This window comes from Podarcis erhardii (assembly GCF_964252035.2).
Source record: "Podarcis erhardii genome assembly, chromosome: 1".
Classification (NCBI taxonomy): Eukaryota; Metazoa; Chordata; class Lepidosauria; order Squamata; family Lacertidae; genus Podarcis; species Podarcis erhardii.
Genome location: NC_138497.1, coordinates 77,978,284 through 77,993,934, shown reverse-complemented (window position 1 = coordinate 77,993,934; position 15,651 = coordinate 77,978,284). Strand labels below are relative to the sequence as shown.

The window sequence follows — 15,651 nt, the reverse complement described above, 5'->3', positions numbered from 1 at the left end:
TTTTTTACAATTGTTTGGAAGTGAACATTACATAAGAATGTAGGAAGAGCCTGCTGGCTCAGGCCAATGTCTCATCTAGTTCAGCATCCTGTTCTCACAATAGCCAACCAGATGCCTGTGGGAAGCCTACATGAAGGACATGAGCAAAACAATGGAATTAAAATGCACAAGCACAAGTGTTACATTACCCAACAATGCCTGCCATACAACCAAGATCTTTCTATAATGAGATCTTTCTGAGATCTTTCTTCTTCTTCTTCTCCTCCTCCTCCTCCTCCTCCTTGTTTAGTCATTTAGTCGTGTCCGACTCTTCGTGACCCCATAGACCAGAGCACGCCAGGCACTCCTGTCTTCCACTGCCTCCCGCAGTTTGGTCAAACTCATGCTGGTAGCTTCGAGAACACTGTCCAACCATCTCGTCCTCTGTCATCCCCTTCTCCTTGTGCCCTCAATCTTTCCCAGCATCAGGGTCTTTTCCAGGGAGTCTTCTCTTCTCATGAGGTGGCCAAAGTATTGGAGCCTCAGCTTCAGGGAGATCTTTCTACTATTAATTGAAAGCTTCCTGTGTTCTGGCTATGCCCATGTTGTTGCTTTCCTGCAGCATGGTTGATAGATGAAGGCTGAATTGCCCCATAATTGCCTTGGCAAGATTCTCCTAACTACCCTCATCAGCTGAAGACCTGGGCAAGAACTTCTGCTTGTGTAATGGGGCTTTCTCCACTCTCCTCTCCTGCATGTCCCCAGAAATTGTAGTGTGTGTGTGTTGGGAGATGATTCCATCTGGCAGGCTGGAATGTTTGCACAGTCAGAATTATTGAAAGAGCGAACATTCAATTCCGCCCCTGCATATTAAATTGTCTTTTGTTCCCTTTGTGTGTTTATATGCATGTTTGTTAAATTGCTGCTTCATTTCCATTTCCCCTTTTCTTTTCATTATAGTGAAATAGCACTATTTCACCATAATGGTAAATAAAAAGGGGAAATAAATAATGAAAAGAAACTAGTAATGTAATACCCAATCTTTGGGGAACACTGGGTGATTAAATAAGGGGCAATTCATCACTGATCTTCCAGCTGCACTGAGTAGGAAACCAGTAAAATTGGAAGAACCCATACTGTAATCAGGAAGCTTTACATTTGAAGGAATAGTTACTCTAAAAACAGCCTGTTTTTAAAAAGCAAAAATCCTATCACAAATCAGGCCTGGAAAAACTAGAGGAGGATGAACAGAATGCAAATGATTTGACAAGGATTCACTGTAAAAAGTTGCAATTCCAAAGCAACCTTTGTTGATTGCCTTATCTTATCTATATCTCATATCAAAAGTCTGGTGTTTTTTTCCTCATTTTGAAGAAAAGAGTAATCCAAAATTTGCTAAACTAAAGGTTGAGTGCTTCTTTTTAATCTTTAAGCCTACTGCATTCATTGCAGGCTGTTTATATTCAAAAGAAGAGAGAAAGCACAGCAAACAATTGCAGATATGAAAGTATTTATCAGCCCTAAGCTGCCATGTTTTATTAGTTTATATCCCTACCTTCTGGCTCCGTTAAATTTGCAGGTTTGTTCAGAATTATTTATCAATTGAATGGTAACCACTGTAATAAGGAAGATGCATGATACAGCTTATATGCACGAGTCAAAAAGCTTTGTTTTTAAGCACACTGCTCAAAATTCAATTAAAAGGTCTGTTGAAGTAAAGGTGATTTGTTTTACTTTTGCTCGCTTGCTTTTGCTGCAGCCTTCACTACAGCTCTATTTAGCGAAGTTAAAATGTGAACCATTTTTTATTACAGTGTAGTGAGGAGAGAGTGAGAATGCGCACAGCAACCATCCTGTTCTTACCAGTTTATCAACTAAGGATTCCAGCTGGGAATTTACACATTAATAGAGGAGGATGTAGGAGAGTATTTCCTTCAAAAGCTACCATAGTATGATTTATTTATTCTCCTTGGTGGAGTCTGTGGCTGCTGCCATTTTAACTACCCAAACTACAGACAGAAATAAATTTCCACTTCACACTAGCGGTAGATGAGGGATTCTCAGGAGGGGAGGATTAGGGAGGGATCCTTGTGATTTACTCCTTATAGAAGACTGATAGGAGTGATTCATTTCTGAGCAGGTGGCATGGCACACTGCACAATGGGAAGACAAAAAAACAAACAAACACAAAATTGAACCTTTATTATTAACCCACCCATCTAACTGGGTTGCCCCAGCCACTCTGGGTGGCTTCCAACACACACACACACACACACACACACACACACACACACACACACACCATTAAACATTTAAAAACTTCCTTGTGCAGGACTGCCTTCAGATGTTTTCTAAAGTTTGTATAGTTACTTATAATAATAATAATAATAATTTATTATTTGTACCCCGCCCATCTGGCTGGGTTTCCCCAGCCACTCTGGGCGGCTTCCATAAAAACCAGAAATACACTAAAATATCACAGATTAAAAACTTCCCTGAACAGGGCTGCCTTAAGATGTCTTCTGAATGTCAGGTAGTTATTTATCGCTTTGACATCTGATGGGAGGGCATTCCACAAGGCGGGTGCCACTACCGAGAAGGCCCTCTGCCTGGTTCCCTGTAGCTTTGCTTCTCGTAATGAGGGAACCGCCAGAAGGCCCTCGGCGCTGGACCTCAGCGTCCGGGCAGAACGATGGGGGTGGAGACGCTCCTTCAGGTATACTGGGCCGAGGCCGTTTAGGGCTTTAAAGGTCAACACCAGCACTTTGAATTGTGCTCGGAAACGTACTGGGAGCCAATGTAGGTCTTTCAAGACCGGTGTTATGTGGTCTCGGCGGCTGCCCCCAGTCACCAGTCTAGCTGCCGCATTCTGGATTAGTTGTAGTTTCCGAGTCACCTTCAAAGGTAGCCCCACGTAGAGCGCATTGCAGTAGTCCAAGCGGGAGATAACTAGAGCATGCACCACTCTGGCGAGACAGTCCGCGGGCAGGTAGGGTCTCAGCCTGCGTACCAGGTGGAGTTGGTAGACAGCTGCCCTGGATACAGAATTGACCTGCGCCTCCATGGACAGCTGTGAGTCCAAAATGACTCCCAGGCTGCGCACCTGGTCCTTCAGGGGCACAGTTACCCCATTCAGGACCAGGGAGTCCTCCACACCAGCCCGCCCCCTGTCCCCCAAAAACAGTACTTCTGTCTTGTCAGGATTCAACCTCAATCCATTAGCCGCCATCCATCCTCCAACCGCCTCCAGGCACTCACACAGGACCTTCACCGCCTTCACTGGTTCTGATTTGAAAGAGAGGTAGAGCTGGGTATCATCTGCATATTGATGGACACCCAGTCCAAACCCCCTGATGATCTCTCCCAGCGGCTTCATATAGATGTTAAAAAGCATGGGGGAGAGGACGGAACCCTGAGGCACCCCACAAGTGAGGGCCCAGGGGTCTGAACACTCATCCCCCACCACCACTTTCTGAACACGGCCCAGGAGGAAGGAGCGAAACCACTGTATAACAGTGCCCCCAGCTCCCAGCCCCTCTAGACGGTCCAGAAGGATGTTATGGTTGATTGTATCAAAGGCCGCTGAGAGATCCAGCAGAACTAGGAAACAGCTCTCACCTTTGTCCCTAGCTCGCCGGAGATCATCAACCAGCGCGACCAAGGCAGTTTCAGTCCCATGATGAGGCCTGAATCCCGATTGGAAGGGATCCAAATGGTCCGCATCCTCCAGGCGTGCCTGGAGTTGTTCAGCAACCACGCGCTCAATCACCTTGCCCAAGAATGGAAGATTTGAGACTGGGCGATAGTTGGCCATACTGGCCGGGTCTAAAGATGGTTTTTTAAGAAGCGGTTTGATGACCGCCTCTTTCAGCGGATCTGGGAATGCTCCCTCACAGAGGGAAGCATTCACCACCCCGCAGAGCCCATCGCCCAGCCCTTCCCGGCTTGCTTTTATTAGCCAGGATGGGCAAGGATCCAAGAGACAGGTGGTTGGTTTCACGCGTCCAAGCAGCCTGTCCACATCCTCGGGGGTAATGGATTGAAATCGATTCCATGCAACTTGACCAGACAGAGCTCTAGCACTCTCCCGCCCCAGCCCTGCTCCCACGGTGGTGTCTAGCTCCTTCCGAATATGAGTGATTTTATCTGCAAAAAACTTTGCAAAATCGTTGCAGGAGATCTTGGGGTCTTTACAAAGCCCCGGTGGTAAAGGTGGTTCCGTTAAATTACGAACCACCTGAAAAAGTCTCCTGCTACTATTTTCTGCAGATGCAATAGAGGCGGTGAAGAAAGTCTTCTTCGCCGTCGCTATCGCCACTTGGTAGGCTCGACGTTGAGCTCTAACCTGTGTCCGGTCAGATTCGGAGTGAGTTTTTTGCCACCGACGCTCTAGCCGTCTCAGCGATTGTTTCATCGCCCTCAGCTCCGAAGAAAACCACGGAGCTGTCCGGGCTCCATGCAATCGGAGAGGGCGCTTCGGAGCCAGACAGTCGATAGCCCTGGTTAACTCCGCATTCCAGCGGGCCACCAGGGAATCAGCTGAAAGGCCATCAACATGAGATAAGGCATCCCCTACCACTCTCTGGAAACCATTTGGATCCATTAAGTGGCGGGGGCGGACCATCCGAATTGGTCCCACCTCCCTGCAGAGGGGAAGGGTCGCAGAGAAGTCCAGTTGCACCAGGAAGTGATCTGACCATGGCACTTCTTTTGTTTCACTTTTACTTAGTGTCAGATCACCCACGTCACTAGAGGTGAACACCAGGTCTAAGGCATGTCCATGACTATGAGTTGGGCCAAACTTATTCAGGGACAGCCCCATGGAGGCCATGCTTTCCACGAAGTCCAGAGCAGCCCCTTGTAAGGTCGTGTCGGCATGGATGTTAAAATCCCCTAGGACAACCAAACTAGGTGTCTCCAGGAGAAAATCCGCCACGACCTGAAGCAGCTCAGACAGGGAATCCTTGGTGCAGCGGGGAGGTCGGTACACCAAAAGGAATCCTGTACTGCCCCTATTGCCCAACTTCCAGAACATGCACTCAGAAAACTGGATCTTCCCAGTAGGACGCCTGGTGCAAGCTAGTGACTTCCTAAAAATCACTGCAACCCCCCCTCCCCGCCCACATGACCTGGGTTGCTGTGCGTAAGAGAAACCTGGTGGGCAAGCAGCGGCAAGGACGGGCCCATCTGCTTCCTCCAACCAGGTCTCTGTCACACATGCCAGGTCAAGTCCTCCATCCACAATCAGGTCGTGGATGGCAGTGGTTTTATTCCTCATTGACCTGGCATTACACAGCAACACCTTCAGGTCATGTAGGTTTCCCCTGTTGATTCCAGTATCCATCCGGTCAAGGCCAGACCCGGAGGCAGGGATAGTCTTCAAACAACGACTAAACCTGCCTCCTCGGTAATGACATGGTCTGGTCTTAGCGTAACTCCGCCTCCTGCCCATGATCACCGAGATCGGATGTCCCAGTGCTTCCCCCCCTGTGGAACTTGTCCAAGCCATCGTGATGACTGGGGCCCCACTCCCAGGCAGCCCTGATCTAGCCCCTTCAAAACAAAACATAAACTATACAGAACCAATAAAACAACAACAACAACAAAAAAGAACAGAACAATTATAATAAAATTAATCCCCAACCAAATATCCATCCCACCCACCCCCAGCAATAGAAAAAAAGAAATAAAAATTTAAATTGCCACCGACTGCTTGAGGACATTTTAAAGCACATTAAGCCCCTGGAACGGGAAGCAATGGCAGAACACTTCCCACCCTTCCCAAGAGTTTGTTCCAAAAGTTTGTTCCTGGGCCACGCCCCCTGGGCCAGTTGGAAAAGGCCCTGGAAGGGAGCAGGCCCTGCAGTTCTCACCCAGCCGATGGTCCGAGGCCTCACTGCAGCAGGAGTCCCTTTATAGCCAGGAGAGAGGGCCTGGGCCACGCCCCCTGGGCCAGTTGGCTCGGGCCTCCTTGGCTCGGGGGTCACATAACTCCATACCGTCCAACATTTCTCTGTTGAAATAGAGATATCCTGCCATACCCTCCAAATTTTCTCCAATGAAAATAGGGACATCCTAAGGAAAAGTGGAGCATTCTGGGGTCAAATCAGAAACCAGGATTGCTTCTGTAAATCTGGGACTGTCCCCACAAAATGTGGCTAGTTTCAGAACTCACAGGGTTAAGGAGTTCTGGGTGACGTCTCTCCATTCCTGAGGCGTGACTAGGAGGAGGGAGTGGTTTTATTCCATTGCCTGTTTGTCTTTGCTTCCGTAGAAGACGGAAGCAACATGAGCGCTCTGAGTCCAGGAAAGTCCAGGAAAGTTCTCTTTTATTGTTTTACTGCATGAATAAAGACTGAGATATAAACACACTAATGTCTAAGTGTGTTTGATCTTTTAAACACCGGGGAGCAACAGCACGCTGTGTTATTACTCTGCAATTGTGGCGGACGGAGGATCGGCGCAGCAAGGAGGCAGCTAGAGGGAAGTGTGCCGGGCTGCAGTTCGATTAGCTACGGCTAATTGGGGTCCAATCCAATTAGCTACGCCACATTTTCACTGGTCATGGGTCGCTAATTAATGCTTTGAAGCTGTTGCCAAAGGTGCCGGTGTGTGACGCCAGCTGAAGGAACGCTGCAGCAGAGCTGAGGTGCGTCTGAGGGCAGAACAGCTTGCTGGAAGGAGCTGGAAGCAGCTGAAACCCTGGTTGCATGAGTTCCGTGAGTACAGCTGGGGCCCCGGGGAGAAGATGGCGGACAGCCATGAGTCATGGAATGTTCCGTTCGAAAAGCTTACTTTCCAAGGATGGGCCACCTGGGTCAGCAAAGTGAGGGGTTGGTTTTTGGCTACAGGGCTGTGGCATCCAAGCCAAAGGGAGCCAGAACCCCCCACTCCAGGTGCTGCTGGGACAGACGCTGCAGGCTTTCAGGCTGCGTTGCCAGAAGATAGCCAGCAGAGAATGCAAAGAGAGCTTTGTATGTTGAAGGCATGTGTACATGCATCGCTGTTGCCTCATTTGGAGGGCGTAGAGTCAGCAAGGGCTGCCTGGGAGGTGCTGAGAAGTTTGTGTGAAAGCTCAGCAGGAGGCCAGAGCCCTGGAATGAAGAGCCCAGAGATGGCTGAAGCCCCAGTTCCTGATGGGCAAGTCGGGGGGGCGAAGAATTCCAAAGGCAAGTTTGAAAAGTTTTCCACTGTGAGTGCTGGAGTGGAACGCAGTTTCAGAGGGGGCAGGGCTGGCACAGAGAGCTCTTCCAGAAGAAGGGGGGCCAAGCCGGCTGAGAGGAGCCCTGGGCAGTGTTTTTCCACTGTTGATCGTCGCTGCTTTGTTTGCAATTCAACTGAACATCTGTGTCGCTCCTGCCCCCACCGAAATAGGGAGGCAGGACAGGATGTTGTGAAGGTCGCTTCCCATGGGAATCAGCCAGGTTTCTAGGGAAACCAGTCCGGCAAGGGAGCCAGGCGTGGGAAGGCGCAAGGAGTACGTGCTTTAGACAATGATGATGCTTATCAACTGACGGCTTCTCTCGCAAAGTTTGAAGACAGCTCGAGGAGAGACAATGAAATGTGCTTTATAATTGACTCTGGAGCGAACAGGCATCTGATAACAGAGACACCTGCTGTCGAGATGTGGAATTGCAGGGCTGTTCCAGCTGGGAAAACTGTACAATTTGCTGATGGAACGAAAAAATATTTGTCTAACGTAGCAAATGTTTATTTTTCTGTTTTGCAGGCGGAGTTACAAGTTTACGTGGTACCTGGGATGAAACATTGTCTTTTATCTGTTCCTTGTCTGTTACAGGAGGGGTATAAGGTTTGCTTTGAAAACAATGTTTGTACAATCTCCAAAGGAGGGAAGCAACTGGTCAGTGTTGGAAAGGGGCAGAATGATCTCTTTGTTCTTAAAACGCCTCTGAAGGGTGAGGGGAATGCTGAGAGGGCTCAAGCTATGCGTGCTACAGTTCCCACTCATGTTTCATGTGCCTGTGCTTGGCACAGAAAGCTGGCACATGGTGCTCTTGAAGAAATCCAGATGTTACAGGAGTGCACTAAGGGTTGTAAAATACAGGAGTGTGGTAGATCCCTAAATTGTAGGGCATGCAAAAGGGCAAAAGTAAAAGGGTGCAGTTATCCCAGGGTGGAGAGGGTAACCACAAAACCTTTTGAGCTTGTGCACACAGACCTTTTTGGACCCATGCCAAAGCCAAGTCTGGGAGGAGCCAGGTTTCTGCTGACGCTTACAGATGACCATACGCAGAACTCCTGGGCTTATGCATTGAAATGCAAGGAAGATGCAGCGCAACTGATTAAAAATTGGGTTGCAGAGGTGGAACTAAGGTTCTCCACCAAGGTGCAGGGGGTCAAGAGTGACCGATGTGCACAGTTTACTGGGTCTGCTCTGCAGAAGTTCTTTCACCAGAAAGGAATACATCACAAGGTGACTTCTCCTCAGGAGAAGGGCGTGGCAGAGCTCAGAAGTGAAGCTCTGATTAAGGCTACAGAGGTTTTGCTGTCGGACTCTGGTTTGCCTCCAAGCTTTTGGGGGGAGGGAGTTCAGACAGTGAATTTCACTATGAACCGGTCCTACAATTCAGTGGTAGGTGACACCCCGTTCTTCATGCTCCATGGAAAGAAACCGCAGATACATTTCTTCCGTGCGTTCGGGTCACAGGCCTTGGTGCCGGTACCAAAAGCACTACAAAAGCAAGGTGGCCCTAGATTCCAGAAAATGATCTTCTGTGGATATGAACCTGCGACAAAGGGATGGAGGTTTGCATATCCAGCAGGTGATCAGACCAAGCTTCTGGTCAGTAAACATGCTGAGTTCTGTGAGCAGGGTGATTGGTCAAAGACTCCTGCAAGGCATGACGTTCTCTCAGAATGTCTGTCTGACTCTGAGGAGGAAGGAGAGGCAGAGGTTGATCCTGTTGCTGACGACCAAGTTTCTGAACAAGGTCAAGAACAGGGTTGGGCATCTCCACAAGTTGTTAAAAGAGAGCCCAAGAGTGAGCCTTCGTCTCCTGTTTGCAAAGTACAAAAGGCCCGAAGACGCGTTAAATCAGAGGGGGAGGATTATGATGGTGAGGACACACCTGCTGACCACAGTGAGTCAGAGGAAGTACCTGAGTTTGTGCCCAGACGGTCCACTCGCGCCACGAAGGGAATTCCACCTGAGAGGTTTCAGGTCACTAATGCGTGGGTTGGTTTCGCACAGTGCGAACCTGAGGGTTGTGAGGAGGTTCAACAGTTGCCTGACAAGGACGCCAGGAAGGGGCACAAGGCACTGGAAAAGAGATTGATCTCACAGAGGTCTGTAAAGGTAAATACCCAGCTCACCTCAGGACTGGATAGAAGAGGGGGTGTGGCTAGTTTCAGAACTCACAGGGTTAAGGAGTTCTGGGTGACGTCTCTCCATTCCTGAGGCGTGACTAGGAGGAGGGAGTGGTTTTATTCCATTGCCTGTTTGTCTTTGCTTCCGTAGAAGACGGAAGCAACATGAGCGCTCTGAGTCCAGGAAAGTCCAGGAAAGTTCTCTTTTATTGTTTTACTGCATGAATAAAGACTGAGATATAAACACACTAATGTCTAAGTGTGTTTGATCTTTTAAACACCGGGGAGCAACAGCACGCTGTGTTATTACTCTGCAATTGTGGCGGACGGAGGATCGGCGCAGCAAGGAGGCAGCTAGAGGGAAGTGTGCCGGGCTGCAGTTCGATTAGCTACGGCTAATTGGGGTCCAATCCAATTAGCTACACCACATTTTCACACAAAATAGGGACACTTGAAGGATCTGAGAGTCTACTTGGCCAAATACGTATTGAGAATATTGGTGTTTGCACATTAACAGAGGTAGAGGATATGCCAAGCTGAAAAGTAACTATCCTAGAAATAAAGAAGAGTATATAAAGGCTGGTAGCAAAACCTCTTTTTGAAATTGAAAATAATATTTGACATTCCACTGGGGCTTTGGAGTGTTCAGTACATCGTTCATATACACTGGAAATTTTACACCATCATATTTATCTTTACAACAACCTTGTGCGATAAAAAAAAATCATATTATTTCATTTTAAAAGGACAAATCTGGATGCCTTGGAGGGCTGCACAAGCGCTCCAAATCTGCTTTGGTTGTTTAGTCTGAATTTGCCAGTGTGCCATTGAATCCCACCTGCAAAATGTGATAATGTCTTTGCTGATCAATTGGTGGCTAGAGGAGCCCTTCATGTTTGGGAGAAAGCATCCTAGGTGCATAAATAATAGTCTTTGGGGTGAAAGGCTGTTTTCTCTTACCAGTGTTGGCAAACATCCGTTCCAAATTGAAGGCCACGGAATAAGTAAATCGTTTAAGTGGAAGAGGAGTAGGCCTCAAAGATCTACCTCTTGCTATATTAAACCTATCTTGTTGAGTTGATAAGAGCAGATCAGGTCAAACTACGAGGGAAGAGAGGGGATATATTAGTATGTAAAACTCCAGTTAGTATTGGATGTTACAGTGTTTTTGATTTGATTTAGAATGATCCAACATTAGCATTATGCGATGTAAGCATTTTGAATTTCCCAAGATGAGGTTTTTATACTGAATGTTTGGTGCTCGCTTTCTGGCATTTAGTGTTATTGAATGTTTACTTCTGAAACAAAATTACTTGGGACACTGCCAGCTCAGATGTTCAATAGCAGGAAATACGTTGTGGATTGAAAACACACACACACCATGAGTTGTAATCTTCAATCATGCAGGGCTGTTCGGAGTTGTGGTGAACATTTGCAATTTCTGTTTCTGTGTGTCTGTCAGATATCCATAGCCATTGGTAATCTGCTGGGAAGGATGGAAACAACAGGTTACAGCAAGGACAAGGGCTGCTGTGATCAATAGAATAAATTCCCACTGGGAAATGGACTTTGAAGTTGCAGGTACAAACTGAGGTTTTGCTTATCCTTGTTTTTATTAGCGCAGCAAAAACACATATTGGACACGGATTCTAATTTCTGCTTTGTTGGGGATACAGCACTCAGTACCTTAGCTTAGAGGATATATTTGGGTGATATTCAGAAATAATTTTGTCCAGGATTTGCACCTGCTATTCTTTGTTCAACAAATAAGGTGTTTTCAAACCAAGAATATGGTTGCAAATATTGTAAAACTGCACTTAATCCTTGAGCACTAAGGGAATTGGGCTGGCGGGTGGGGAGCACAGGGTCTGAGGCTGCCTTCCTATGAGAAAATGAAGAACAGGTACCTTATGTGAGGAGCTCTCTGTTTGCATTGGAATGTGTGTGCAAAAGGAGATTAGAAAACAATTAACTGGAGTAGTTGGGATGAACTTGCTGCTTTGGAATCTGCTCTGTTTGCTCCCCCATCCCCTTTGCATATACTCCTGAGGGAGCAAGGATAGCTATGGTTAAATATTCTTAACAGCACTAACCTAAACATCCTTACTTAAAAATAAATTTAATGTGGCTTGCTTCCTAATAAGCATGCTTAAGGAGTACAGCCTCAGTTAGCCTTTTATTATATCATGCCTATTTAAAGGTAAAATATCAGGAGTCAGTGTTGCAGGCTGCAATGCTGCAGTTAATGTGACTGCAGGAGCAGACAAAAGCCCCACTTAAAATAACACTGCCGATATTGTAGCACTGGCAGCCACTTTCCCAATAACTCCATCCTTACCCCTCATCAGTCATAATGTGATTGGTTCAATATTGCCATACATTAGCTATACATTGGCTGTTCCAGCTTACTGTGTATTCCCTTGTTGCTTCTCTTACCATAGCGGGGGGGGGGGGGGAGATCTGGATTTGGCCAAGTCCAAAATCCTTATCTCACCTGGAATATTGGAACCTAGGGAATGGACACTTCCTATTCTGTTCTCAGACTTGATTTGGCTGTTGAAGCTGCCCAGAGTGACTCTGGGGCAACCCGGTCAGATGGGTGGGGTACAAACAAATTATTATTATTTTATTATTAATATTATTATTTTACTACTACTACTACTACTACTACTACTACTACTACTACTACTATTCTAGTGATTGAGATCGAATGTGAGTTTAGGGGGCATGCTCCATGTATAAAAGATTATGCACATTTAGTTTCCTACACATGCATCACCAAAATATAAATGAGCTCCTCATTTCAGAAACAAGAAGTGATGGTAAGAAAAATAGACTTGCTTATTGAGGAACTTGTTTTTTAAACTTAATGTCTGTTGTTGCTTCAGTTCTGCCCCATTCTTTTTATTAAGACAGTGATATATTAGAAATTGTTTTATTATAACAGAAATAGAAGTGCTTATGAAACAATAGAAATGTAGTTGGCACCATTTTTTTAAAATAACTGAAGACATTCACAGAGGAGTGCAGTTTAGAGCTTTGATTCAACAGATGTTTAATGGACATGTTCATACCAAGATCCCATGAGTATTTATCCTTTCTCTTTAAGTATTTGGCATCAAACATAACTTAATATACACCCATGGAGGAAAATTGTCTTTGAAGCAGCCCCAGGTCTATGGCATTCTGTAGAACTCAGCAGTTGTTTTTCATGCTACTACTGTCAAGTTCAGTTCCTCTGTGCAGCAGAAATCATGGGCTTCTGTTGTGACTTTAGGATTGTAACCGAATCTGCTGCATAGAATGTGTGTATCTGCTGATAAGAATTCATTATATTGTCCTTTTAGGAGCTACAGTGCTTTCTGGGGAGATAGTTTTGTTTCATCCCTTCTGCATTTTGTGGGTGTGTCTTATTTGAGGGATTGCAGCTTCCTATTCAGTAGATATGGTATTATCTACAGTTATTCATGTTATGTTACTTTGTATTATACACAGAAAGCTGTTGAATATTCATCTGTTACGCTAATGGCCCTGGATGTGTCTTGTCTCCTAATAGTGGAATATCTCCTTGAATGGTTAGAACAGAGGTTTTCAACCTTTTTGAGTCCATGTCTCCCTTGATCAACTACATTATTTCTTCGTCACCCCTGTAGGGCTCAGGAGCCCAGCTATGTCACCCCTTGCCTGCAGAGCTGTCAGCCTCTTACCCTTTTTCGAACACCCTCCCTTGGGGAGTGTTCCCTCAGTCTCCTCTCCTCTCCCCGGGAGTCCTCTGGGCAGGTGTTGCTGCCTCAGCTGGATTGCTGTTCCGCCATGTGATTGTCCTTTTTATGTTTATCCATCACCCAAGCATGATTGATGTTTATTGTGACGTTTCCTGTTATTAGGACATTCTGAAGCTTGTGTACAGTGGACCCTCTGGTTACATTACCTTCGGGTAATGTAGCTTTCGGGTTGTGAAAGTGTATTCTTCCGGGTTTCGCTGTGTGCGCATGTGCAGAAGTGCTCTATTGCTCCACGCGTGTGCGCAGAAGCGACGCCTCTATATGCAGATTTTTCGGGGTACTTACAGACCCCTGGAATGAATTACATTCGTATTAAGAGGGTCCACTGTATTTGGTCTGTTTCTTCGAGTCCACCAACCTGTTTATGATGAATGAGGTGCATGAGAATCAGGTATCCCAAACAGAACGGTCCACTTCAGGCACAATGATCTGGGTTTAATAAATTATGGTTTATTAAATCATGAAGGAACATTGTACCCATGCGTTCCCTTTCCTCCTTCCTTTTCTCACATGTCATAATATAGTGGCCCAAGTTACACATCACATTGAAGCAAATTGTGATTTAATGTGAATGAGCTGTATGGTGGTGCAGACTGCGCATAAGTTTCCATAGTGTTCCTGCCTGCTGCTGGACTGAGCTTTGGGGGTGGGGGGTGGGATGCTTTCTCCTGGGAAAGTGCCCAGTTTGTCCTTCCATAAATAGTATTTGGATGGGCACAAGGGTCATTCTCAGTGCAAAAAAGACCTGGCTTACTAGAATGAGGTCTACAATTGAACTGTGCCATGGTTTGCAGACTTAAGGTTCCTTTACCCCTGTTTCTTGCAACTTAATATATCATAATTTTCATGTCTGCAAAGAGATTTCTTTCCTGCTCCTCCTCCACTTCTTCCTTTTTCTTTTTTATGTCAGTTGGGGGATAAAATCAAATTATTAAAAGAAATATTGTGTGCATATGAAATTAAGCTCCTTGTTTTGGAGGAGCTGTCCCTAAAATGTTTACAGTGAAAAGTAAGAAATAAATTACACACACACACACACACACACACACACACACACCCCATGGATCAATAGCCTGACTTTTTGATTGTTGTCAATAATAGCAGAGTGTAAGCTCACTTTTTCCTGTTAGCAACTGTGCAGTTTAAAAAGCTACAGCAAATGCCAGAGAGCCATAGATCCCTAAAACACATCCTGAACTAGCTGGGAATGGTTTTTTCTTTAGAAGTCTTTATAGAACAGAGAGGCTGCGGCTGGTCAAGGGTAAAAATAGTTCCGAGTTTTCAATTGCTACATTCCTGCTGGAGCCTGAAATCATGAATCAGGACTCCACTCAGACACTGCAAGGCTGAGCAAGGGAGCTGTGGTATGTAAGGCAGGAGGGGAACAAGCAGCAAGCCGAGATGAGTGTACCCACAGCTTCGCTAATCCTTTGGGATGGACCTGTCTTACTTGTGCAGCCCCAACCAGGTACAGTGTATGTAGTGTTGTCTTGGGTTCTGGTGGCTCTCTCTAGCACCGTAATGCTGTAAATACAATGATGACATGGTCTGAACTGTGCAAAATGTTTAATTTCCTCACCCTCAGCCAAATTCAACTTTTTAAGGACTCTTTCGTTGCACATGTTAAAGCTGACAGAGCTTTTAAAGTCCTATGTGTTGGCTAAAGTTTTAGATATACACCTTCTGGCCACTTGCTGTGCTTGAATTTGAGTTCACCTATGTTCCTAGTTCTTAGGGAAAGTTTCCAGCCGCCAATTGTTTGGGGGGAATCTAGCTACTGGAATTTATAGAGCCGCTCTCATCTGGCCAGAAGCCTGATAAAATTAGCACTACTTCCAAGGCAGTTTTCAGCAAGAGAAGTTGCTAGAGATGGATAGTTCAGTTTTCAGTATGCATTAGTAGAGTATGGTGTGTCTGGTTGTGAATTAGAGCCTAAATTATGTGAATGATAATACACATAAATGAGGTCAGAAATAAATAGCAAGGAAGTTGCATTATGGATTATGGAGATCAACACCAATTTAGGTTGTAGTGCTGATCGGACTTCTTATCTGGTGTTCAGTTTTATGGAGTTGCTAGAAAGGAGTTGGTAAGGCATAAGGATGTAATTTTATTTGTATAATGTATATTTATTTAACTGCTGATTTTATTTAGATGGGGGGGAGTTAGGCCAACTGTTTTTTAATTTCTGACATATCAATAATGTTAATATGTACTCTATGTAAACAGTTTAGAATTTTTTTACACATTAACTCTATACAAATTCTCATAAATTCATTGTTATTTATTATATTTAATATAAATAAATAAAATTGGTAAAATGTTAAAAAGGAAGAACAGTCATGTGGCTTATCATCATCATCATCATGATCATCATCATCATCATCATCAAGTATATTTGATTTAATAAGATCTGGTATAACTCAAACCATAGTTCATATTACATCCAAAGATCACAGGGCAGTTCACGGCATAAAAATACAAAATAAGTACACAAAATACATAATAAAACAAAAACAAACAAATTAGCCCCCTCCAACAAGCACATTTAAAAGGCCAT

General features: G+C 45.4%; 1 protein-coding gene across 9 annotated transcripts in view; it reads left to right on the top strand.

Moving 5' to 3' along the window:
* Positions 1–15,651, top strand: part of TSPAN4 (tetraspanin 4) — a 524,393-nt gene that overhangs the window by 241,256 nt on the left and 267,486 nt on the right. Inside the window, exon 1 of one of the 9 annotated variants that reach the window (XM_081880644.1) lies at positions 14,463–14,559. The exons of the other annotated variants lie outside the window; for them this stretch is intronic. Coding sequence (XP_081736770.1) covers positions 14,493–14,559 — 67 coding nt within the window. The 5' untranslated portion in view covers positions 14,463–14,492. Of the gene's footprint in view, positions 1–14,462; positions 14,560–15,651 lie in introns of those variants that run through there. 9 annotated transcript variants of the gene reach the window in all.